The 24,895-nt window shown below is 43.6% G+C and overlaps 1 protein-coding gene across 1 annotated transcript; it reads right to left on the reverse strand.

Moving 5' to 3' along the window:
- Positions 1-4,159: 4,159 nt before the first annotated feature.
- DDX18 (DEAD-box helicase 18) lies at positions 4,160-18,984 on the reverse strand (the record flags this gene model as incomplete). The annotated part of the gene is made up of 14 exons (XM_084253174.1): positions 18,834-18,984; positions 16,340-16,627; positions 15,715-15,858; positions 13,987-14,122; positions 13,523-13,623; positions 12,912-13,111; positions 12,698-12,812; positions 10,548-10,687; positions 9,599-9,760; positions 9,121-9,273; positions 8,308-8,421; positions 5,861-5,917; positions 5,343-5,520; positions 4,160-4,302 (listed from the first exon to the last, which is right to left on the reverse strand). Exons 1-14 carry the CDS (start codon positions 18,916-18,918, stop codon positions 4,160-4,162), a joined length of 2,016 nt encoding a protein of 671 aa, XP_084109300.1. The 5' UTR covers positions 18,919-18,984.
- Between the last annotated feature and the right edge of the window lie 5,911 nt (positions 18,985-24,895).

Here is a 24,895-nt window from a genome sequence, read left to right on the forward strand (position 1 = left end):
TGCTTTGTTTTCTGTTCAATGCCTATTTATTGAACTCATACTCTGTGCTAGACATGAAGGGTATAAAGCTAAACAGGATTCAGCCCATGCCCTCAGGGATGGCATAGATCAGGCACTGTTGATATTTAAAGTGTGAGAATCTTTGTTGTGGGAATCTGCCTTCCGGCTGCAGGATATTTAGCCGCACCTCCTGCCTCTACTCGCTAGATACTAGTAACATCTGCCTTGCAATCCTGACAACCCCAAATATATCCAGACTTTGCCAAATGTCCTCTGTGGAACAAAAAGTGATCCCAGTTGAGAACCATTGGTCCAAATGCAGAGACATTACGATTCAGAAAGAAGAAATTTTAATATAAAGTTAATGTAAGCACAAAGTACAAAAATGGCCTATAAGGGAATTAAATTGGAGACTTTGAAAATGCTTGTATCTATTTTGATCGATTGGCCAATAAAGCTTAGCTACATGCAATCATCAAAAGACAATATAAGACTGAATTTTCCTAGTGGGTGACGAAGGGGCTAATGCTTGTTTAGCCCTTGCTCTGCAACAGCTGCTTTGATTGTGTTGACTTATTTCATTCTCACAATAATCCTGCAAGGCCAGAATTATTTCCCATTAGTGAGATGAGGGAAGGGAGCTAATGAGGTGCAGGGAGTGCTCAGGGCTAAAGGTCCTCCCTTCCTTCCGCTGCCCCGTCTTTGCCCGCAGCACACTCTTTGGTCTCTGAATCTCCCAGCCCCGCAGCAGTCAGCGTCCTGTCTGGAGGAGGGCAGGGTCACAACATCTCAAATCAGAGGGAAACTGAAGGCAGGAAAAGGGGGAAGTGGAGAGGGAAAGATGGAAGGGGCGGAGAGCCGCTGGGAGTGCACTGGCCTTGGGCTGAGCAGCTCAGCGCTGTCTCCTGGCCAAGGCATTTACTGTCCAGCTAATACCTCCTCTCTTCTGAGCATCCCTCATCTCTGCAATGTAAGGCTAATCCCTGTCTTCCAGGGCTGCGGGAGCCTGGCAGGTGTTTGTGACCACTCTTCCCTAACTCCACGCTCTTTCTTCCTCATTGCCCTGCTCTGGAGCAAAGGCTCCTCATCCCCCCCCAGGGAGCCTCGGCAGAGCTGCGAGAAACCGCAGGTCCGCGCGGTCTTCCTCTGCGGCCCTGGTTATGCGCCCTCTGCCGGGGAGGTTGGGAATTACAGACCTAGAGGGCGACTTCCCCAGTTTCCTGTCCACGAGTTTCTGAAACCCTGACTTTTGGAAGATGTGAGGAGGCAGTTAAGTTCTAGAAAACATCCTTTTTCTTGTTTCCGACCATCCGACCCAAGTAGTACCACTCAGTTAACATTTCTGAGAGCTGACTGCCCAATTCTGCGTTAAACACTTAACACGCTTGTCCTCTTAATGGATAGCATTACTCCCCCACCCCGGCCCCGTTTCTATAGAGGAGACTGAGGCGGAGAGAGGCTGAGGCACTTGTTCGAAGCCTCCTAGTAAATGGTGGAGTTGGGGTTCACATCAAATCCTGCCTGGCTCTGGAAACTGCTGCCCTGGAACACGGGGTGACTGTCAGTCCTGCCCTCCAGGAGTGTGAATCCCCAGTGCAAACCCCCACCAGGCTCTGCATCATGCTGAAGTTGCCACTTCTTGCTGCCCCCAAAGCCTCCAGACCCAGAACAGCCTCTCCATGATGCCTCCCTGGAGGTGGTGAGCTTGCCACCTGCTCCTCCTCCAACACATCCCTGCCCTTACATTTCCATCCAGGCTTGGCTCCAGCTCAACCATCTTCCCTGTGAGCAGAGCAACGAGGCTGCTGGTGACGGCAGAAAAGTTGGGAAGAGCCTGCGCATTTTATCCACCAAGTGGGAGACATAGAAACAAAAGCTGAGGCACTGAATGTTAAGGGGTCTGAGGTTTCTATCTAGTTTCTTAATTATGAGCAACAAAGTGACTCTCTAACTGATCTCAATGGAAGAGATGAATTGAAATGATGCAGGCGGCTGGAGAACCTGACTTGGAATAGCGGCAGAAACAGGTGCAGGGGGTACTGGACAGGACCACAGCCAGTTATGGCTACAATCTGGTTTATACAGCTGCAGTCTGGAAGCCACAGCTGGAACCATCTCTGGAAGCTGGATGAGGAGGAGGCTGCTACTTATTTCTGTTCTTTGGTTTTATTAGTAACTGATTTAGGCCTGGGGCAGGTATCTCTCTTTTTGTTTATTTATGCATTAAAAAGCTGGGGTCTAGGCCAGAGGTGGGGGGCGGGGCGGTGAGAGGCTTCACCAGAGACAGAGTAGGGAGAACAGGTGGATCCACTGAAGTCCACTGCTGAGGGTAGCAGTGGGAAAGAAAGGAGAGGCCTGCTGTGCCATGTGGGTAGCTCCCTGGCCAGGGATCTTCCAGTAGGAACAAACTTTGCACCTCTTTATTTACTTCTCACAAAATCTCACAAAATCACAACCTATTCAAAAATCACTGCAGGTCAACAATGGTGTCAAGACTCGCTGAGACAAGAGCAATCTGGGACAAGCAGTTATCTAGAACCATCTAGCAGACCAAGCAAGGGTTAACAAAGCTTTTCAATAAATGAAACACAAAACTGATGTAATTATTTAATGACATTGAAAAATGATGTTATGAAACAAGCTGGTTACAAATAATGGTGAGGGTGACTTCACTTCTGATAAAAAATTAAAAGCATACAAAACACCAGGTTATATAGCGAAACATCAACATTCACTTTTGTTCAGTGATTATTCTTCCCTTGGCTTTGCTTATTTTTAGAAACATGATTATTTCTGAAGCAAATGACCCCCTCCCCCGCCCCCACTTCCCAAGTTAGTGGACAGGAAACAATTATTACAAAGCCAGGAGCCCAGGAAGCAAGGTGTGAAACCCAGGTCAGGTCCAGCGAGGTGACAGTCAAGCCCAGGCGTGGAATATTGTTCACATTATTTCCTACCGGAAAGCTCTAATCTGATGTTCTCACTGTACTTATAATTTAATATCAACTAGCACAACAGAATGATGCCAGCAACTTTGGTTCTGAATCACTACAAAATATAATAACCATTTTGCAGTTATAAAACACACTAGAAATACAACATAAAACACACTAGGGATTCAGAGCTCCAGCAAACCTATCTGCTTAAACCATTCTTTGATACTTTCTGACCTCTGTGCATTTTCAATTTTTACCATAAATCTATTTTTGTTTTATGGATCTGGAAGAGGCATTTTTTTTCTCAAAAAGATGCCAATATTAACATGCACAGTGTACTGTACGATGGACTGGCTTTGCCTTCAACTACGCAGAGTTGGAAAGACTTGCCCAAATCCAAACCACGTGAAATCAACAAATTTGAATGAATTTGGTCAAATTTTTAAAAAATGGACTTTGACAGTTACCAAATGGAACACAGCAGATTATATCCCCACTGGTGTAAATGAGGCTCAAGAGCCTCAGATTTGTAGCCCTCATCCCAAACATTAGGACTGTTAAGGGTACTTTACACAAGTAATGAAAACCCACATTTCTTGTACCTTAAAGAAAAAAAAAAAAAAAAGACTGAGACAGATCCACTGTTCTAACATCTGGTGTACACAAAATCAACGCCACCTTTTACCTAAGGCATGTCTCAGTGATTTCCCAAAGCTCTTACCCTTTTATACTGCAGCATTTTCAGGAGGGGAGAAAACTACTGTAAAGGTCCAACAATCAACCAAAACTAAAGAATAAATGGGGAGAACTTCCTCATTACCACCACCACCTGGCAATGTGCGGGCACCTGCCTTATAGCAGGCTGGTCACCGTGGGTGCTGCAGATGTCTTCAGACACCAGGGAGGAAAGGTATAAAAATAATTCATTAAAACAATGACGAGTTTTTGGAGAACATTTGAACTTAAAAAAAAATTCTATTATCACAACAAAGACAAACAGATCCCCCTGCTTTGCTCTTGGGCAATCAAGGAAAACAACTTTTTGTATATCCCAAAACAAAAGACTTGCTGGAAATAACTGTGCTTAGTGCTTGCAACCTAAGTCAATTTATACTCTTATTTGATTGGTCCAAATCCTAACAGTACAAAAATTTCTTTGTTAGAACAAGGAAGAAAAACCCATTTTAAAACAAAGCTATTCAAGACGAAAGGAGGGTGTGTCTTCAATGAGAGAACTGCCTGCTGTCAGATGATTTCTTGCTTATGTGCTTGAAGATCTTGGACTTCTCAATTTTCTTGGCTTTCTGGTAGCCAAATCCACCACCACCTCCTCTCTTTCTCTGCTTGCCTTCATTGGTGTTGACGTCTGAAGGTGAATGTTAAGGAAATCAAGCGACACAAGAATAACTCAAGTCTACTAAGAGCTCAAACCAGGCACAATGCTGTCCCTCAATGGCATAAGCCTGTGAACCTAAGCCAGGCAATCTCATTCCAGAAAATTAGGAGTTGTCATGACCTTAGAATAAAATCAGCAGGTACTGAATAAACCCAGCTTATGATTACATTATTTTTTCCACACAAATTGCAATTACTCATAAGGAGTTAAGAGGTAAATTAGCAAGTTTATAGACCATGTTAATAACACCTGTGTCAAAATAAATGATTTTCACCCCTGTTCAGAATGCTTTCAGAAATATTTACCCAAATGAAGTTGTTTTTTCCTTTATGTGGCTAAACCTATATTCAATGCAAAAGACATTCACTCAGTGCCAACCACGAGGATGGTGACTCAAAATTTGGTCCCATGGGTGTCACCGTCATAGCGGTAATACCAGGCCTCACTTTACCTGATTCATTTTCTTCTGTTGAAATGTGCTAACAAAGCAGACACACAAATTCCAACAGAGGCAACTAGAGATATTCCCAATCCTTCCCCTTCCATCTTGAGTAGCACTTAAATTTTATTTTCTTTTGTTGATCTTGCAGCTTCCCTGTGTGAAATCCTTCAATGGCTGAGAGGACAAACATCCTTGCAAAGGATGTTTCTTCAGCTTCAGGACATCCTGCTCCTCCAAGTACCTTGCACAGTGAAGCCTCAGCACCACATAATCCCTGCAATGTCACCCTCTGTGCTTCTCCCCCTTGGGCACCGTCTGCCAGTGAAAATTTTCTTCTGTTTTAAGGCCCAAGTCAGAAACAAGTCTTTTTTTCTGTAATCCCCAACCCTGTAACTACTCTCTGATGACCCCATGCAGGCACTGGTGGGCAGTGACTGGGACAGAACAGCTCGGCCTCCAGGCCTCAGTCAGAGCACATGCCAAACCAAGAGTAAGCTCCCATCTGCCTCCATTAAAGCGTCTGACCATTAGTCCCCAGATGAATTCAGAACAACGATGAAAAGGATACTCAAATCAACAAAAGGAGGCACCTTGAAACCAAACGACAGAGCAACTTGAGGCAAATTTAAGTTATTAACGTTAAAGATCTGTTTCAGGGAATGAGAATCATATGCTCGAATGTATGACTTATATGCTTCCTGGGCTGACTTATGAAGGAAGTAGTTCTTTTCAATCAGTTTTTCAAGCTGAAATGGAAAGGAACACTGGTTTTAGTAAAATAAATAAAGCAGGCCACACACACGTATGTATACATACATACATCAGATATATATATATATAAAAAACCACCCAAAACCATTCTGTAATTATATCTGTTCCTATATACTTCCTCCAAGCTTTGTAATATTTGCAAAATCAGGTTGCAGGAAGAACATCAAAGTTCTGGTGAGGCATGGACTGAAGGTGAGCACAGAATATGGTAACCAGCGACTAAGAAACAGTCCAAGGGTCTCTGTGTAAAAGGAGACCTGGAGGATAAAGAAGTTGGGCTACCTCTCACTTCTCAAATGTTTACAGAAAGCATACCTGAGACTGAATGTTAGAAATTTTGGACCAGGAAAACTCAAATTCACTTAATGGAACCTAGAAAACAAAAGCATGAAGAGAAGTAAACCAGGATGAATCAGTATTCATACTTTTAGATGAATGAAAAAAGTGACACGTGTCCACAAACGGCTGACAGGTGAAGGACCGGCCAGGGAGGGGTCCAAGACAGCTCATCGGGTGTGGAAGAGATGAGGATAAGCAGGTCCCTGTGATTCCTGTGGGACAGATATCCACTCCCTGTCTCCTAATGCCAAAGGGACAGTCTTAGCTTCCCTCTGTTAATGTCACGCAATTGTACTATGGAACTTTCCCAAAATAAAGGTGAGGAGCTAGACAGGGACAATGAGTCAATGAAACTTTGTTTTTTTAAAGATTTATTTATTTATGCATACAAGAACTGGGGTACAGGCCAGAAGTGCAGGGGGTGGGGTGAGAGGATTCACCAGAGACAGAGTTGGGAACGGAACAGGCAGACTGACTGAAATACACTGCTGAGGGGAGCAGCGGGCAAGACAGGAGAGGTCTGCTGAACTATGTGGGTTTCTCCCTGGCTGGGGATCAAACTTGTGCTGCAGTGGCTGCGGATTGCTTCATAGGTTGCATCTTTTTTTTTTTTAAGATTTATGTATGTATGTATGTATGTATGTATGTATGTATGTATGTATTTATGTATTTGTTTATTTATACAAGCACTGGGTACAGTCAGAAGCGCAGGAGGGTGAGAGAATTCACCAGAGCCAGAGTGGGGAGCAGAGCAGGCAGAAGGACACTGCTGAGGGGAGCAGCGGGCGGCAGGAGAGGTCTGCGTGCCATGTGGGACCCTCCTCCGGTGGCCGGGGAGCAGCCGGGGATTGAACCAGTGCTGCTGAGTCTGCGGGTAGCTTCGCAACCCAGCGCTCAACCGCTGCGCCTCTGGGGAGGCCCCATAGGTTGCATCTTAATCCCTTCATTGGGCCACCAGGGAGGCCCAATGAAACTTTTCTAAGTAAGGCTCTCTACACGCAACAAGCAGCCCGACGCTCAGGAGAATTGCCTGAACCACACTGCCTGTGACCGGGGTTTGTGACACCAGAGGTCACAATGACAGACTCCTCCTCCAAGAAGCATTTCTTATCAGTTATTAGATCAGTGGAAAAGTGCCAGACATGTACCAGAAGTTGGAGAGAAAATGGCTGCCCAAGTCACAGATCCTGCTCTCAGAGAGCTTGTAGTCTTGTGGGAGAGAGGACAACCTGAGGAACATTTGTGCTGTGGGAATACGGAGGGAGCTCCCAGAAGACAGCAGCTAGCTGAAACCCTATGCACCAGAGGACAGCGCAAAGGCCGAGGACTCTGGTACTGCACCTATTTGCCGTCTTGCACCTGGCGAGGCCAGGGAGGAAGAAAACACCAAGGAGAAAGCCTGACGAGCACTCCCAAGATCTCCCAAGAGCAAAGCATTTCCCATTCCGTTTAGGCCTCTGGCTGTTCTACCCACACTCCCAAGCAACAAAGGGAACACAGGATTCTAATGATACAATTTTTGGTGGGATAGGGTGAGGTCAAAGGCAGATGTGGGTAGATTGGAGGGTGATCAGAAAGGAAATGGAGAAACTATAACCCAGTTTTCCAGAAAACGGTAGACTGAAGAAAGGTAACCTGCAGTGAGTCGCCATGCTAGAGAGAGTGGCAGGAGAACAGATTTAGGGTTGAAATTCCTTTTATTTTAGTGAGAGACATGGATGATGAAAGTGCTAACTGTAGGGGAGAGACTGAAGGCAAAACAGTGTTGATGAATAAGGGATACAAGGAGGCAGAGAAGGGGAGGAGATGGATTGCCCACTGCTCCAGGTGAGGTGAGAGGGAGAGACGGTGGGATGAAGAGGCAGAGAAGGGCCTCCTTAGTGGTGCAATGGGTTAAGATGCAAACTATGAAGCTATCCACAGCCACTGCAGCACGAGTTCGATCCCTGGCCAGGGAGATAACCACATGGTGCAGCAGACCTCTCCCGTTGCTCCCCTCAGCAGTGTATTTCAGTCAGTCTGCGTGTTCTGTTCCCCACTCTGTCTCTGGTGAATCCTCTCACTGCCCCCCCCCCCATACCCCAGTTCTTATATTCATAAATAAATAAACCTTAAAAAAAAAAAAAAAGAGGCAGAGAAGACTGGGTGAGGGGAGCAGAAGCAGAGTGAGCAGATGTGAGGGAGCATGAAAGGAGCGAGGAAGGGTTCACACAGGGCTGGGCAGTTCCTCTGTTCCCTTCCTGGGCCAGACCCACATTGGCCTTATCTGCTCCGCTGCTGCTACCACTTCTCTAACTGTACTACACTCACGACTCCTAAGATGCAGCTGGACACCGTGCTTCGGGACATCACACTGGCAAGTAACTCCTATCAAGAGTATCAAGTGTATTCCCAACTTAGGACTTACCAAGCAAAGCTCTTACCTTGGATTGCTTCAAGTAACGAAGGAAACCCAATTCTTCTGGGCGCAGAATGAGCAAAGCATGTCCCCTTCCGTTTAGGCCTCTTGCTGTTCTTCCCACACGATGTATATATTCCTTTGTTGGGAAAAGAAAATGAGTTAACACGGGGACTTGTTAAGATGTCTGCATTTCCAGAGCTTGCTCATAGTGGATAGAAGTGTGTCTGCACATCTGTATGAAATGGCACCCCAACCTCAAGGCTGTGCCACACCGCTACCACCATTGTCCAAAGTCAGTCACCATTTCTGTCTGCAGGCACCACCCCCAAAGAGGTCTAAGAGGAAAATGACCGAGGTTAAAGGAAGATAGGACATGACATCCACAGAACCTCTAATAAAATGACCTATTAAGAGTGCTGCATCTTCAAAATGGCTTTCTCAAACACATTTAAATGCTGGGCTGACAACTCATATAATCTATTAATTGTTTAAAACACTTAAAGCTTGTTCCACTACATATACTACAGACACTTATAGAGCTTTGTAAGCAAATTTTATTTCCTTTTGACACCTATTGCTTTTAAGAGATGGTTCTAGGACATACACTCCTAAACTCACGTTCCCTTGTGGCCTCTCAAAAATCTCTCTGCACATGCCCTTTAGGTCCCACCAAAATCCCAAGTGCGATCAGCACCAGAAAAATACTGCAGTCACTGTACAGGAAAACGTGGTGCCAGTCACTAAGGGACACACCTTTGACTGTGAAATATGCCTGGGAGTCAGTGAGGTCCTTAAGGTAGAGCCATTCAGGAGAAACCACAAGGAGGCCAGTTACCTTGGGATCATCAGGAGGGTCATACTGAACAATCCAGTCAACTTCAGGAATATCCAGCCCTCTAGCTGCTACATCTGTACACAGGAGTATCCCTGAATCCGCATTGCAGAACTGGAAGAACGTGGTTGTTCGCTTGTTTTGCTTCTGCTTTCCCTAGAATCAAATAAAATATCCATTAGAGTGGGAACCTTGAAGCTGTCTCTGCGGTGCCCAGATGAAGAAACTCAAACCGTGGAGCTGCTAACCTGATTTATTTCAGGTTTACTCTTTGGCTTATGTCCTATTAAGTGGAAGACATCCCTTACTGCGTTGTGGTCCTCATCCCTCCAGGCCAAGCAAAGGTCCCTCCACAGAGGATCCATCACCCAATGCTGGTCAAACTACTTAGAGTTATGATTAGCAAAGTAACACCTCAAACTGCACCACCTATACAACTCGCTAAGCATAACCTATTTTTAATAAACTCATAATCACGTACATGAATGGCCAAAACAGGCAAATCGATGTAGTTCAGCAGCTCATAGTGGTATTTCACAGATTTACAGGATGAAAAGAAGACCATTAATTTCTTCTTTCGATTCTTCTTAAGGAAAGTGAAGAGTAGAAGGAATCTCTTTTCGGAAGGACAAACAACATATCCCTAGAAGTGGTTCAGGTAAAGAGAGACAAAATGATAGACACTTCAGCTTTATGAACCAATATAGTATGATATTGAGCATAAACTACATACAGCATAATTACTGTTTTCATTATAACAGAGCATTCCTAAAACAATGCCAATTTTAGCTTTTGATTACTTTTACTGGCTGCAATAAATGAATACTTAATACTTTACATACTTCTGAGATTATTCATTATCAAAAATTCTTATAACCATAATTTATTAACATATCTATTATTTGGGACCTCCAAAGCAAATCAGTGACTCATTTAAGTTTTCTAACTGGAAGATCTCAGTAATCACAGCTTACGTGCACTATCCTAAACAAGTTAACAAGGTTGAGCAACCTTTTTTTAAAATCAAAAAAAAGACTCAACCGTAAAGTCTTATGTACGATCTACCTACTCTGGATCTTTGTCACCTCATTTCCAATCTTCCATAGCTACATACCTGAAACAGTCTATCTTCTATCTCACCGATCTTATAGCAAGAGATTTTTGTTGTTGGCTGCATCTAGCAGTGATTAATAATGCCTCCCAGGTGGCAAATTGTTAAGATAAAGAGTAAAGACAGCTGATTCAATTTCTCAGCGTTCAAGAGATAAAACATGAGCAGTCAGAGACTCAAAACCCAAGTTTAGTATATTTGAATTAAAAGTTCATTAACCCATCTTCTTTCTGGATGATCTGCTGAAGAAATCCTAAAAAACTGTAAGGAAATATCAAAAGAGATACTTAAAATTTAAGATATTGACAAAAAAAAGTACCTGCTCAAGACCATCCACTGTTGCATTAGCTTTATCATCATCAACACCAACATACAGTGGCTCCTTTTTCAGAGAAATCCGCGCCAGATCTTCAACTTTCCGAGTTTGTGTTGCAGAAAAGAGCATGGTCTGTCTACGTGCTAAAAGCAGATACACATAAAAATAATCTTTCAGGGATTCTTTATAATTGCTTCACAACTACATGTGCCCCAAGGAGAACTAGCAAGAATGGGAGAGGCGCTATTGCTAGAGGTATTAAAAGGCTAAGGGTAAATAATCATGATCGTGTCCATAAATTTGACAACTTAGATAAGTGGACAATTTCCTTGAAAGACAAATTGCTAAAGTTTACTCAAGAAGAAATAGAAAACCAGAACAGTCTTATATATATTAAAGAAAATATATTTAAAATAATCATGCAAAGAAAATGCTACTCCAATGGCCTCCAATGGGGAATTCTAGCAAACATTTAGGAAGAAATATCATCAATTCTTCACAAACTCCACAGGACATTTCAAAATGCACTGGACAAAATTACACAACTATTTCTGACTAACGGGTAACTGCAAAAAAAAATTTATAGCTGATACCATATTTCATGATAAAAGACTGAATGTTTTCCTCCATTAAGGTGAAGAATGAGGCACAGATGGCCTCTCTTGCCACTTCTAGTTAGTATTATATTAGCAGTCCTGGTGAGTGCAAGCAGTAGATTAAGTAAAACATTTTATTTACTTTTTAATTTGTAAATGACATGACTGCCTATTTAGCAAATCCAATGGCTAAGATAATCTGAAAGGTCATATTGAACAATCTAGTTGAGTAATCATTACTTTGCCACATACAGAATCAATATACAAAAATCAACTGTATCCACATGCACAAATAATGATTTGAAATAAAAAATTAACGAAACATTAGGGATGATTCTGACAAAGGATGTGTAAAAACTAGTACAATGAAAACTCTAAAACATTGTGAAGATGAATTCAAGAGCTAATAAATGGAGATACACCTTATTCACAGATCAAGTGATTCAATATTGTCTTGTACCAATCATCTTTATTCAATACACTCCTAATCAATATCTCAGATGATTTGTTTAGGGGATGGGAACTGACAAACTGATTTGAAAATTGATATAGACATGCAAAGGGCAAGAACAGTCAAAATAACTGAGTAAGTGGCACTCTTGCACACTGCTGAAGGGATTACAAAATGATATGAATTAAACATACACCAGTCACTCCATTCCTAGCTACTCAAGACAAAATATATGCTCAGAAAAAGTGCTATATATGAATGTTCACAGCAACTTTACTTGTAATAGCCTAAACCTTTAAATACCACAATCAGCAATCAACAGTTGAATGAATAAACAAGATGGGGTATTTCACAAACTGAGTAAGTACTGATACATGCGGTAGGATAGATGATGGATCGCTAAAAAATTTGCAGAGCAAAAGAATCAGACAAAAAGAGCAATACAGTATGATTCCTTTCACATAAATCTCGAGAAAATACAACTGATCTACAGTGACAGCTAGCTGACTGACAGTCCCTTGGGAGAGAGATGTGACTGAGAGATGGAATGAAAGGAATACAAAGGGATGACGGAATACAAAGGCACACAAAGAAATTTTTGAGGGTTATGGAGACGTTCACTGTATTGACTGATGTTTTCAGACTAAACATGTCAAAACACACCAAACTGTACATTTAAAATGTGTTCAAGACCATTAGTGAATTGTATGCCAAGCGAGCATTAAAAAAAAATCACAATGAATGGAGTCATGGACTTATTACAGACATAAACAGTTTTTAATGTAATTATAACCACGGTATGCACAATTCAAATAAAACACAGCAGGCAACAAGTCTATTGCTACCTGGGAGATGCAACATGAGCTAAGATAATGTGAGACAGGAGGGAGAAAGTGGGGAGTTAATGAGATATGTCAGGAAGGCTGAACTCTAAAATAGTAAAACCACAGTATTTAAGGATGCTGGATTTATATTGCAAACTACCTTTTAGGTTAAATGGAACAATTACTTCACTTGCCTACACTATAAATATCTAGTATTTGCATAGGCACATCTCTCACCTACTCCTAAGTTTTTACAAACCACATGCCATGCCACCTACTTACTTGGCAGAAGTTTAATAATTTGCTTTAATTCCTCTTCAAATCCTACATCCAAGATCCGATCAGCTTCATCAATAACCAGACACTGGAGGTTTTTATACATAAACCCTGGGGTATTCTAATAAGACAGAGGACAAAGACAACTATTAGCTGTCAGGTTTATATTTCACTTGAGACAATGAGACAGGTCCAGTACTACCTAAGAGAGTTCCCTTACTTGCATATGGTCCAGGAGACGACCTGGTGTGGCCACAATGATGTTGATCCCATTAGCAAGCTTCTGTGCTTCTGCAGATCTATTGCTGCCACCCATTATTAACCCATACGTGTGAACATGGTGAGTCATCAGCTCCTTAAGAACACCAAAAGTTTGCATGGCCAGTTCCCTAGTAGGTGAGAGGATAAGGACTCCTGTTCCTAAACCACAAAAAATGAAATATGTTTGTAAAAAATCTAATTGAGTTACCACAAGTCCACAGCAGTTACATTTAACTTCTAGTGAAATGATAGCTGAAATAATCAGATCAGGGCCTCCCCGGTGGTGCAGCGGTTGAGCGCTGGGTTGCCAAGCTGCCCGCAGCCTCTGCAGCGCCGGTTCGATCCCCGGCTGCTCCCCGGCCACCGGAGGAGGGTCCCACATGGCCCGCAGACCTCTTCTGCCGCCCGCTGCTCCCCTCAGCAGTGTACTTTGGTCCTTCTGCCTGCTCTGCTCCCCGCTCTGGCTCTGGTGAATTCTCTCACCCTCCCGCATTTCTGACTGTACCCAGTGCTTGTATAAATAAATAAATAAATATTAAAAAAAAAGAAATAATCAGATCAAAGGCTTACCATTCCGGGGCATGAACTTCAATTTAACAATGAGTTCCACTGCAGGGATGAGAAAGGCAAGGGTTTTGCCACTACCTGTTTTTGCAGCTGCTAGAAGATCCCTAAATATCAAAAAGAGAAAGAAGACATTCGATCTACTAATTCAGTACTTATTTAGGAAATACTTTTCATGTACTACCACATGTTTTAGGCACTAAAGATGGAACATGAAAAAGAAGGACAAGGTCCCTACCTTCTCATCACTGAAATCTATCACCTGGGTCAGAATCTATCACTTCTGGGTCGGAAATAACCCAGAAGTAAGAACAGTGCTATAAATCAGAAGTAAGCTTTCTCCAAATATCAGTAACTTAAGCCTTTAATGCAGGTAATCCAACACAGTGTAAAATCAACAATGTTTTAATTCTTTTAATGTAGCACTACGGATTGAAACACTAATGCTTAAACATCACTGTTAATCATACCTGCCTTCCAGAAGTGGTCTGACACTTTTATGTTGAATTTCAGTCATGTTTGTAAAGCCCATTTCTTTTATTGCCCTCAGAGTGTTCTCATTGACAAGATTAGCTAGAGAAGCAAACGAAGTATCCTCAAAAGCTCCTAAAGAGAAGACAATTTATCATTAACAAATTTATCTTTTGATTGTTAATAGTCATCTATCTAAATTACTTTTGCTGATTGCACTTCTGGGTTGGAATCAAGCTTGGACGCACATCTTCCAGTGAGAAGAGACTAAACCACAACCATTACTATATAATATTAAGAGAACAACTTAAACCTTTGAAGTTTCTTCACTGCTGATGGCTGTTTATATAGTCTAGTGTCTATACTGTCACAAAATAACAAGGGATGGGTACCCGTTGTCTTCTGAGTATGAAGTTTATTAAAAGAATAGCTAAGGGCCTCCCTGGTTGTGCAGCAGATTGAGCGCAGCGCTGTGAAGCTGTCCACAGCCTCTGTGGCGCGGGTTCGATTCTTGGCCTGCCAAGGAGAAACCCACATGGTGTGGCAGACCTCCTGCCTCGCTTGCTGCTCCCCTCAGCAGTGTATTACAGTCTGTCTGCCAGTTCTGCTCCCAGCTCTCTCTGGTGAATCTTCTCACCCTCCCGCGCCTCTGACCTGTACCCTAGTTCTTGTATAAACAAATAAATCTAAAAAAAAAAAAAAAAAAGAATAGCTAATCTCATTTCCCAAAGATTAAGTGGTAAGAGTCAGAGAGAGACTATAAAACTTATCAACGGGGCAGTGGTTCTTTACAGGGAAAGGGCATCAAGGGCATCAAAACTACCCCAGGATCTCCCCACCCCCACACATCCTGGCAGTAACCCAAGTATTGTTAACACTGACACTAAAGATGTTTTGGGTTAGACAATTCTTTGTGAGAGGTGGTCCTTATGCATTACAGTATGCCCTGTGGCACTCCTGAACTGTACCCTAGATGCCAGTAGCCAGCCTTCAGTTCTGGCAACCAAAAATGTTGGTGGCCAACCCTCATTGATTTGCCAGGGTCAGAGGAGGTACATGGCTCCCAGGACTTTCAACACTAAAACTAGCAAATTCTTGGCAAACTGGCATGAGCCGGCCACCTTACCTGGGAGGCAAAACTTCCCTGCTAGAAGCACTGCCATAACTATGCAATTTTAATAAAGTAGGCCTGGGGTTGGGCCTCAGTATTTTAACAACCACCCAAACCAAACAACTCAATAACTACTATGCATGGGAGCATGGGTTGAGATGGGAGAGGTCTCTCGTCTAGACACTTGATTTTACAGATAAAGATAAAACACCAAAGGAGGCCACCTCAGCACATGTCCCTCCCCACAATATTAATTTTATCACACTTTTCTTAGTAGTAAATGAGCCAGCATCAAACTCAACTCCCGACTTTTAGTCCAATGACTTCCTTGCTACAAAGTGGAACAAGCTTCAGAAAATCACAAATCAGAGGAACAAAGGGTCCTAGAAGCTGTGTACAGATCAAAACATTCAGGATTAGGAATGGAGAGAAGAAAGAAATTAGAGGAGAAACAAGAACTAAGGGACACAAAGTACAAGATAAAAAGCAGGGGAAAGATACATAAACACACTTATTTTCTCCAGGTAAGTGAAAAGTAACAATTGAACCATCAAATCTTATATTCCAGAAGGGCACACATTTTAAAGATCTAGTTGAAAAACTTCCTGTAGGTTACCTGTCAGTCCCAGAGGTAGACTGGGCACCTCACTGTCCTCTTCCTCGTCACCTGGCTTCTCCACACTGTCTTCTTCTTCTTCAGGAGCCTCCTGGGCATCTTCTTCAGATTCACCTTTGTCTTCAATTTTTGCTTTTTTGGTATCTTTGGTTTTAAAGATTAAAAAATATTTTTTTTTCTTAAAATTAACGGTATCATATATATCACAAAATAAAAGATGTGTGATGCAACGAGGTGTATTTTCAAAAGCTTAATACATTATTCACTTTTAATTTACTAAGGATTTTTTTTCATGATTAAAGATCTGGTTAACTTTAAAAACGAGGGGAATGATGCAGATTTGCCAACAAAACTTCACCTCCTAGGCTTAATATATTATGCCATTGAAAAATGATCGGGGGGGCTCCCTGGTGGCGCAAGAGGTTAAGATGCAGGACATGCTGCTCAATATACTGAGGTTAATATCCCCCCAGCGTTCCCTTTAGCTAAGAGGATAGTTTCTGCTCTACTTACACATCCAGGAGATTCCTGCACATTGTGTGGACACACTAATGAAAGGAAGGTGTGATGGCAACTGTGAGAAACTGCTTGAATGGTTGAAGTTCAGAGAAAACAAAGCACCTACCAGGTCCAGCATCATCCACTATCTTTCTCTTTTTCTTCTTCTTTCTCTTCTTCTTTGATTCTGGATTAGGAGTTTGTGTTGGTGCTTCACCATTGGTTAACACGGTAGATTTCTTAGGGGATTTAACTTTCACATTTTCTACAGTTTCTTTAGCTACATCTCCATTTTGGGTTTCTGACAAGCCCATTTTTGGAGATTGTTTGAGGGATTTTTTAACTTTTACATTTTTCATTGTCTCTTTAGACACATCTCCATTTTGGGTTTCTGACAAGCGCACTTTCATAGATTGTTTGAGGGATTTTTTAACTTTTACTTTTTTCACTGTCTCGTTAGACACATCTCCATTTTGGGCTCCTGGCAAGTCCACATTCATAGACTGTTTTAAGGATTTTTTGACTTTTCCACCTCCGACGGTTTCTTCAGACACATTTCCATTTTGACTTTCTGACAGACTCGCCAATGAAGCCCCTTAAAAAAAAAAAAAAAGTGCATTATAATAAAGGGGGGGTTTACTTAGAAAGGTTCACTTTTTTTTACCAAGTAAAAAAGTCCGTGGATTTCAGGGCTGAAATTATGTGGTTTCCCTTTCATGTGCATTATTACACTTTCAATTTTATTACAGAAAAAGAAAAATCCTTAAAGGAAAAATGCTGGAAAAGGAAAGCTGCAAAGATTTTTAACTTCAAAACACCACTTCTCTGACCTTAAGGATTTAAAAGTCCATGACAGAATAACTTCAATGAGGTTAAATAATTAACAGGGTCAGACAATGGTGTTTACAAAATATACACTTTAATATTAGGTGTTTGATGAACACAAAACTAGTTGGTATAGTGAAGCAGATTTACATCTTACACAAGGAAAGTTTCTCAACTTCAAAACACTCAAAACTCAATTTTTCTAAATGGCACTGAATCACAAATTTTATTGATGAAACCACTATTCACCCCCAATATTTATCATATAAGTGCCTTAGACTGTCTTTACAAAAAGCTTCCCTGTTTACTATAGGAAAATATTGCAATTTACTCAAATTGTTAGCTATGCCTCTATCAAGAAGTAGTAATGCTGTATTTTGTTCATAGGAAGGGGTAATATAAAGGAATTTCAGTAACATTCGTAAAGCCTACAATTCTGCTATCTCTTTCAGGGATTTCTTTCAACTTCTGTTGAAAACCAACTGGGGTAAAGCAAGATGCCCCCAACGTTGCTCTAAGGAGGTATATTCTATACAAGACCCCAAAAGGAAACATAAAACCTTCCAGATCTCCACCCACTGTCAAGAAATTAGGACAGCAAATAGGTAGGCAATAAAAATCTTTCATTCGTATAAAATCCTTTCCGTGTAAATCTTTGTGAAGGAGACAAATAAGGAGACAATCTCAAGAATTTGTAACCTGAGGTTGGGAGTGATGAGAAGATAGGGCAGAAGAGACTGTGCGTTCCTCGTGAGCAATAAGACCCTGATTGGAAGGTGAAGGAAGTTGAGATAAGAAAGAAGATGGGTAAGGCTTGGAAATGGTACCGGAAAGGTGTATGAAGAATGACACTTTTGTTTGCAAGAAATACAGACATTCTGGGCCTCCCTGGCGGCGCAGTGGGTTGCGTGCAGCGCCGTGAAGCTATCCGCAATCTCTGAAGTGCGGGTTCGATTCCCTGCCGGCCGGGGAGATATCCACATGGTGCAGCAGACCTCCCCTAACTCTCCCATTGCTCCCCTCAGCAGTGTAGCTCAGTCAACCCACTTGTTCTGCTCCCCACTGTCTCCGGTGAATCCTCTCACCCCCACACCTCTGGCCTGTCCCCCAGTTATTGTATAAATAAAAAAAAAGAAATATAAACATTTAAGGCCTTCCTGGTGGCGCAGCGGGTTGAACGCAGCGCGGGTTCAATTCTCAGCTGGCCATGGAGGTACCCACGTGGCCTGGCAGACCTCTCCGGTCTCCCAGCTGCTCCCCTCAGCAGTGTATTTCAGCTGAGCTGCCTGTTCTGTTCCCTGCTCTGTCTCTGGTGACTCTCTCACCCCCCGCACCCCTGGCCTATACCCCAGCTCTTGTATAAATAAATCAAATCTTAAAAGGAAATACAGACATTTAATAGATGACATGAAAAATCATGAGGACGTTGCACGTGTCTGCCTGGAACAGGGGGGAGGGAGCGGGGAGGACGAGGGCCCTGAGGGTGGTGAGCAGGAGCCAGAACCGGGAGGTGTGAGTGGAAAAGGCGGGTTTGCTAGAAGCAGGACGGGGCTGGGGGAGGGGGGGGCCCTCGCCGTCCATGTGTGGGACACCCCGGGGTTCAGGGAGCCGGCGGCAGGTGCGGGCCCCGCGGCGAGCGCGCCGGCGGCTGTCCCGGCCGCCCTGTCCCGTGGGACGCGGCACACTCCCCCGGGGCGGTGCCGGAGCCACAAGGGGGTTCGGGGCGCCTCTGCGCCCCGCTGCCCCGGCCCAAGGGGGTCCCCGCAGCCAGCGGAGCCGCCGCGGGCGCCTCTCACCCTGCAGCTTCAGGTTCCGCTGGCGCAACTTGAGGTTCCGCTTCTCGATCTTCCTGCGCAGCAGCTTCATCGGCAGGTGGGACATGATGCCGGCGACGCGCCCTCACCGGCGCCCCGGCCCGGCTCCCCGCTCGTCGGTCGCAGCCCGCGCAGCCGCACATGCGCCCAGGGCGCCCCGCGGCCTCAGGGCGGAAGTGCGCTCGGCGGAAACGCTTCCGGCTGGCGCGTGGTCTTGACGGCGGGGAAGGGGCTGTGTGCAGCGCCCCCTGGGGGAGCGGAGGTCAGACTGCGCGCCGCGTGCACACTGCGCCAGAGCTGGCCGCGCTGTGGGGCGTTGCAAGTTCTGGTTGTTTGAGCCACCCCGAAAGGGAATGAAGAAACAGAGGAGCAGAGGGCCTTGGGCTGTCTCCTACCCGCTTAAGATCCTAGATATGATCCAGCAATTCCACTCCTAGGTATTTACCCAGAGGACACAGAAACGTCAATTCCAAAGGGCACCTGCTCCCCTATGTTTATAGCATCTCTATTTACAATAGCTAAGCTTTGGAAACAGCCCAAATGCCCAAAAATAGATGACTGGATCAAGAAGATGTGGTACATATACACCATGGAATATTACTCAGCGTTCAAAAAAGATAAACACATGCAATTTGCAGCAACATGGATGGAGCTAGAAGGGATCATGCTCAGCGAAATAAGCCAGAAAGAAAAAGAAAAATACCGGATGGTCTCACTCATAGCAGGAATCTAGAAAACTTAAATAAGGGACCAGGAAAATGAATAACTATAAGAAAGAAAATATCAAAATCAACAAAAAACTATGAACCGGAGACACTCTATGGGGGGGTGGGGGGCAGTGAAAGGAGGCTTGGGGTCAAAATAAGGGGGTTGTAATTGTATGGGGAATATAAAAATAAAATTTAAATTAAAAAAAGATATTACAACAACAACAACAAAAAGATTCTGGATGATTAGGAAATTGAATGAAACTAAACTTGTTTGACATTCGCCTTAGTGAGAAATATCGATGTGCACGCATACACAGAACTTTTCTTAAAGAAACACTCTTACTCTTGAGTTTCATTCTGATTTTTGTCCCTCCATGCCACTCCAAATTAGCCCATTATTAGTCTATTAAACATTCTGATGATTATGCTTTTTTTTAAATAGATTTATCTTTTATTTATGCATACAAGAGCTGGGGTATAGGTCAGAGATGTGGGAGATGATAGGATTCACTAGAGACAGAGTGGGGTGCAGAACAGGCAGATTGACTGAAATACACTGCTGAGGGGTCTGCTGCACCATGTGGGTTAGATCCCTGGCAGGGGATTGAACTCGTGCTGCAGTGGCTGCTGATAGCTTCATAGTGCTGCAACTTAACCCCTGTGCCACCAGGGAGGCACCTAATGACTATGCTTTTATTTATTTATTTAAATACATTTTTTTTTTTTTAAAGATTTATTTATTTATTTATATAAGCACTGGGTACAGTCAGAAGCGCGGGAGGGTGAGAGAATTCACCAGAGCCAGAGCGGGGAGCAGAGCAGGCAGAAGGACCGAAGTACACTGCTGAGGGGAGCAGCGGGCGGCAGGAGAGGTCTGCGGGCCATGTGGGACCCTCCTCCGGTGGCCTGGGAGCAGCCGGGGATCGAACCGGCGCTGCAGAGGCCACGGGCAGCTTTGCAACCCAGCGCTCAACCGCTGTGCCACTGGGAGGCCCTATTTAAATACATTTTTACTGAGGTATTAATAGATAGACTCAGTCAGGAAAGCAGAGGTTAGGAGTGCAGAACAGAAATTACTATCTGGTTAGTTGGTAGGCACCTTTTATGTGGGGTGTGTAAAATGTTTAATTTAAAAAGTCAGCAACATTAAAATACTGGGAAGGTGCATATCGAAATTCATGTTCTTACACATTTTTTGGCATAAATTTCCCTTGGCAATAATTAGAGCTGACTTAACTGAATGTGTCAATGAGACCTGGATTAACCTTTATTTGTAGTGGCAGGCCAGGAGCCGGTGGGGTTAGATGGTTAGATGTGATGAGAGACAAGAAAGGAGAGTGGTTGTATGGAATCTGAATGAATTGACCAAGAACTCACATTAAACTGGACTGGACAACTGAGTCAAAAAACCACGATGTGCTTAAATAATTAATGATTAGATTTACTAAGAGATGAATCAGAAATTTAAACTGACATGCACAAACACCCCCCCAACACACACACACACACACACACATATACAGATATACAGACACATACACATATATCTCGGTTTGAAAATAGATGTCAGTTTGAAATATGTGTGTCCATGCACAAATACATTGTATTATTTTAATGTTTAATTTTTGGATTTTGAGGTTTTGACATCTTAAAAAACCCTTTCTGACCAGGGACAAGCTGCCCCTCCCTTTAGCAGCCAAATTTTAGAGATCGCATAAGACTCAGAATGAAGAACATTTTTGATGTGCAAACTAACCAACCTAGAGTCATTCTTCCTCTTTCTGGCCTCTATCCCCGAAGGCACTATTCCTCTCTCTTAATTATCCCAGGGCCAGGGATCAGGTAACAGGGGCCATGCCTATAGTTCAGAGCCCATTAAAATTATTCAAACTCGGGCCTCCCTGCTGGAGCTGCGGATTGAGGGCAGCGCTGCAAAGCCTTCTGCAGACTCTGCAATGGGGCCCCCGCCGGCGGGGGCAGAATCCCACAAGGCGAAGCAGACCTCTCCTGTGGCGCAGGCTGCTCCCCTCAGCAGTGTATTTCGGTCTGTCTGCCTGTTCTGCTTCCCGCTCTGTCTCTGGTGAATCCTCTCACCCTCCCGTGCCTCTGACCTGTACACAATTCTTGTATAAAATAAAAAAAAAAAAATTCAAACTAGTCAATACTAAACTGGTTTTCTGCCCTGACTTAACCATTGTACAGAAAACTCCAATTAGGCCATGACCTCACCTTCCCTTTTGGTACAGCCCCTTTTGCCCCCTTACTGATGCTGCTGTTGTCCCACATGGTCCTCCATGGCGAGGCTTTCTGTTTCTAAGACCTATGAGTAGAAAGACTTTGTTTACCTGAGCCTTTCCTATGTCTCCTCTTGTGGCTATACCTGGTTATTGCATAAAGAGTACAGAGTATACGTGTCTGATTCTCTCTATCTCAATGTGCATGCACACATATAGTCACACGATCACACAGTGGGTCTGTGAATGTGAAGTTGACATCCATTACTCTTGGGTGCAATAACTACCTTGTCTTCCAAATTTCCTTCAGGTGCATGGAAATAAGGAAATACTTAATTTTAGGGATGGATAAACTTTCAAGAGTTGTATTATAAAGCCACTAGTGCCAACTTTTCTGAATATTTAGGAGAGGAATGAGAAATTACAACCTTGCATCTACACTCAAAATTGAGGGTTGATCTTGTTTTAATAGAGTGAATTTCCAAGACTAGATCTAAGAAACAAATGAGCATCATTAGACTGGATCTCAGAAAGATCTATGAGGGTTTTGGGCAATTGATCATGCGCTTCCAATAATTCTTTTGTCCCTCACTCCTTTAAGCCTATTATAGTCATTAGTGGATAGTTCAAATTCGTACAACTTTTTGTTCAGGCTCTCCATGCACAATGTCTCCTTCCCCAGAATATAGTACCAAGTATTCACTCATTTACTGATATTTTTTGAGCGTATTTATGGAGTGCTACAGGGCAACCCCAATGTGAAATGGATTGCCGGACTGTGGGTCCTCACCCACATGCTTAAAAGGGACTTATAATGAGACTCAACTGCAGGCATACACAAAAGGTTAATTAACGGTTTATTCACAAAAAGGGGAACTGAAGAAATGAATAACTCAGGGAGAAAGAGGGAGAGATAAATTGGCGCATGCGTCCTACCAGTTCCGCTGACCTGGGACTCCAGGGCACGCTGAAACCCGGTGAAAAACCAAGGCCCCCCAAGACCCACATGCTTGGTCATATACCAAACCTGTTTGCTAAACTCCACCCTCAGTACCCAGCAACCCTCCCTTCGGTGATGGTGACATTACGGGATTTGTAGTCCTTGGTGTCTTGGAGCTCTTGGTCTGGGGTGGGGGGAGGGTCCATAAAACCTATTTGTGGAGTTTTTCCAGAACTGCTTTTCCCTCCAACAGGAGGGATATGTGATAGGTGTGTGCTAAGTCTGGGAGCAGAATGATGAACAAGGATTGACATGGCTCAACTTCATGGAGCTTACAGAGCTTAAACAGAGGACATAGAAAACTAAACAATCATGATAACCATGCAGGGATAAGGAGGCACAACACAGGGTACCTTCTCCTCTGAGAAGTGGGTGGCACAGTGTCTTTCACCCTGTGCACCCTCTGCATGGCACTGAGCTGGGGACAGGCCAAGCAGCGAATGGAGATGCCGAATTCACCTGCCTACTAGAAATATTTAAATCTAATCAGGACTGGGCCTCCCCGGTGGCGCAGCGGTTGAGCGCTGGGTTGCGAAGCTGCCTGCAGCCTCTGCAGCCGGTTCGATCCCCGGCTGCTCCCCGGCCACCGGAGGAGGGTCCCGCATGGCGTGCAGACCTCTCCTGCCGCCCGCTGCTCCCCTCAGCAGTGTACTTCGGTCCTTCTGCCTGCTCTGCTCCCCGCTCTGGATCTGGTGAGTTCTCTCACCCTCCCGCGCTTCTGACTGTACCCAGTGCATGTATAAACCAAACAAACAAATAATAAATAAATAAATAAATAAGACATGCCTCTAGAAAATTTAAAAAAAAAAATCTAATCAGGACTATGCTTCACCTATGTCCTTCTTTCAATTTCATTTGAGATCCTTAAACCTTAGATGAGTGTTTGTAAAATAAATAACAGATTTGTTGGAAATTTCTTTTTGTCAAATAATAAAAGATCTCCTTCACTGAGAAAAAAAAAGCAGACTATTTCACAAAATCCTTAGAATGTGAGTCAAAAATAACTGACTATCCAATTGCTGCATTAGGACCCTTGAAGTGAAGCTCTAGGCACTTTCTATGGCTATTTTCTACAAGGTTAATCACTCTATAGTCTGTGAGAACTGAGAGCTACTTTACTGTAAATAAGCAGAGAGATGGTCCCTGCATGCAACTCGACTTTCCTGGACAGAATCTAGTGCTGCAGTGTATTCTGCAGATTAAAGGTGCTTGAGAAATGACTTCAGTGTATCGGGGCCATCACCACGGTTCTCTGAATTGTCATTATGGCTGGAGAGGGTACAGAACTACGAAGAAGACTTTCTCTCAAAAAATGTGTTCATTTATAACTTAAGAAAAAACTTTGTGCCAGGTACTGTTTCTGGTAGCAGGCAGAATGAGGGGCACCCTGGGACCTCCAAATCTTGCACACTCTAAATGGATTCTGCCATGTGCCACATAAAGACAAAACATACTCTTCGTGTGTAATACCTTCAGTAGAAAAGAACTTTAATGGAATTAGTGTGCAATAGAAAAAGAATATAGTTTCCAAATGAAGCACCCAAAGTTACCCATCCCCTTGTGGGTAAATGCCCAGCCAAAGCAGGGCCACTGAGACCCAAAAGCTTGTCCCATGTCAAAGGGACCTTCTGGCAGGGAACTATAGGAAAGGTACAAAAAGGGCCAGGCAAGTCTGGAAGGAAAAGAGGAAAATCAAAATCTGAGTCAAGATAAAGTCTGCCATTGTCAGCCTCCCCCGTGTCTCTCAGCCACACGTCTCTGTCTCTGTCTCTTTCAAGTGTCTCCTTCCATGTACCCTAAGTCCCTGGTACTGTTACAGGGAGAGGGGCACCCCAGACCCCGCAAAACTGCCTGCTCTAAATAGGTTCTGCCATCCACCGCATCAACACAAAACATATGAGACTTTAATGGGAAGGAACTTTAATACAATTAGGAAACAATACAGGAAAGGCAAAGAATCTAGTTTCTAAATCAAGCACCCAAAGCTATCGGTCCCCTTGTGGGTAAAAGTCCACCCAAGCAGGATTAGTCCAGAGCAAGGCCTGAAAGCTGCCCCAGGTCTAAAGCATCTTCCAGTGGGGACCCTCAGAAAAGAATAAG

Source organism: Talpa europaea, assembly GCF_964194135.1.
Source record: "Talpa europaea genome assembly, chromosome: 1".
Lineage (NCBI taxonomy): Eukaryota > Metazoa > Chordata > Mammalia > Eulipotyphla > Talpidae > Talpa > Talpa europaea.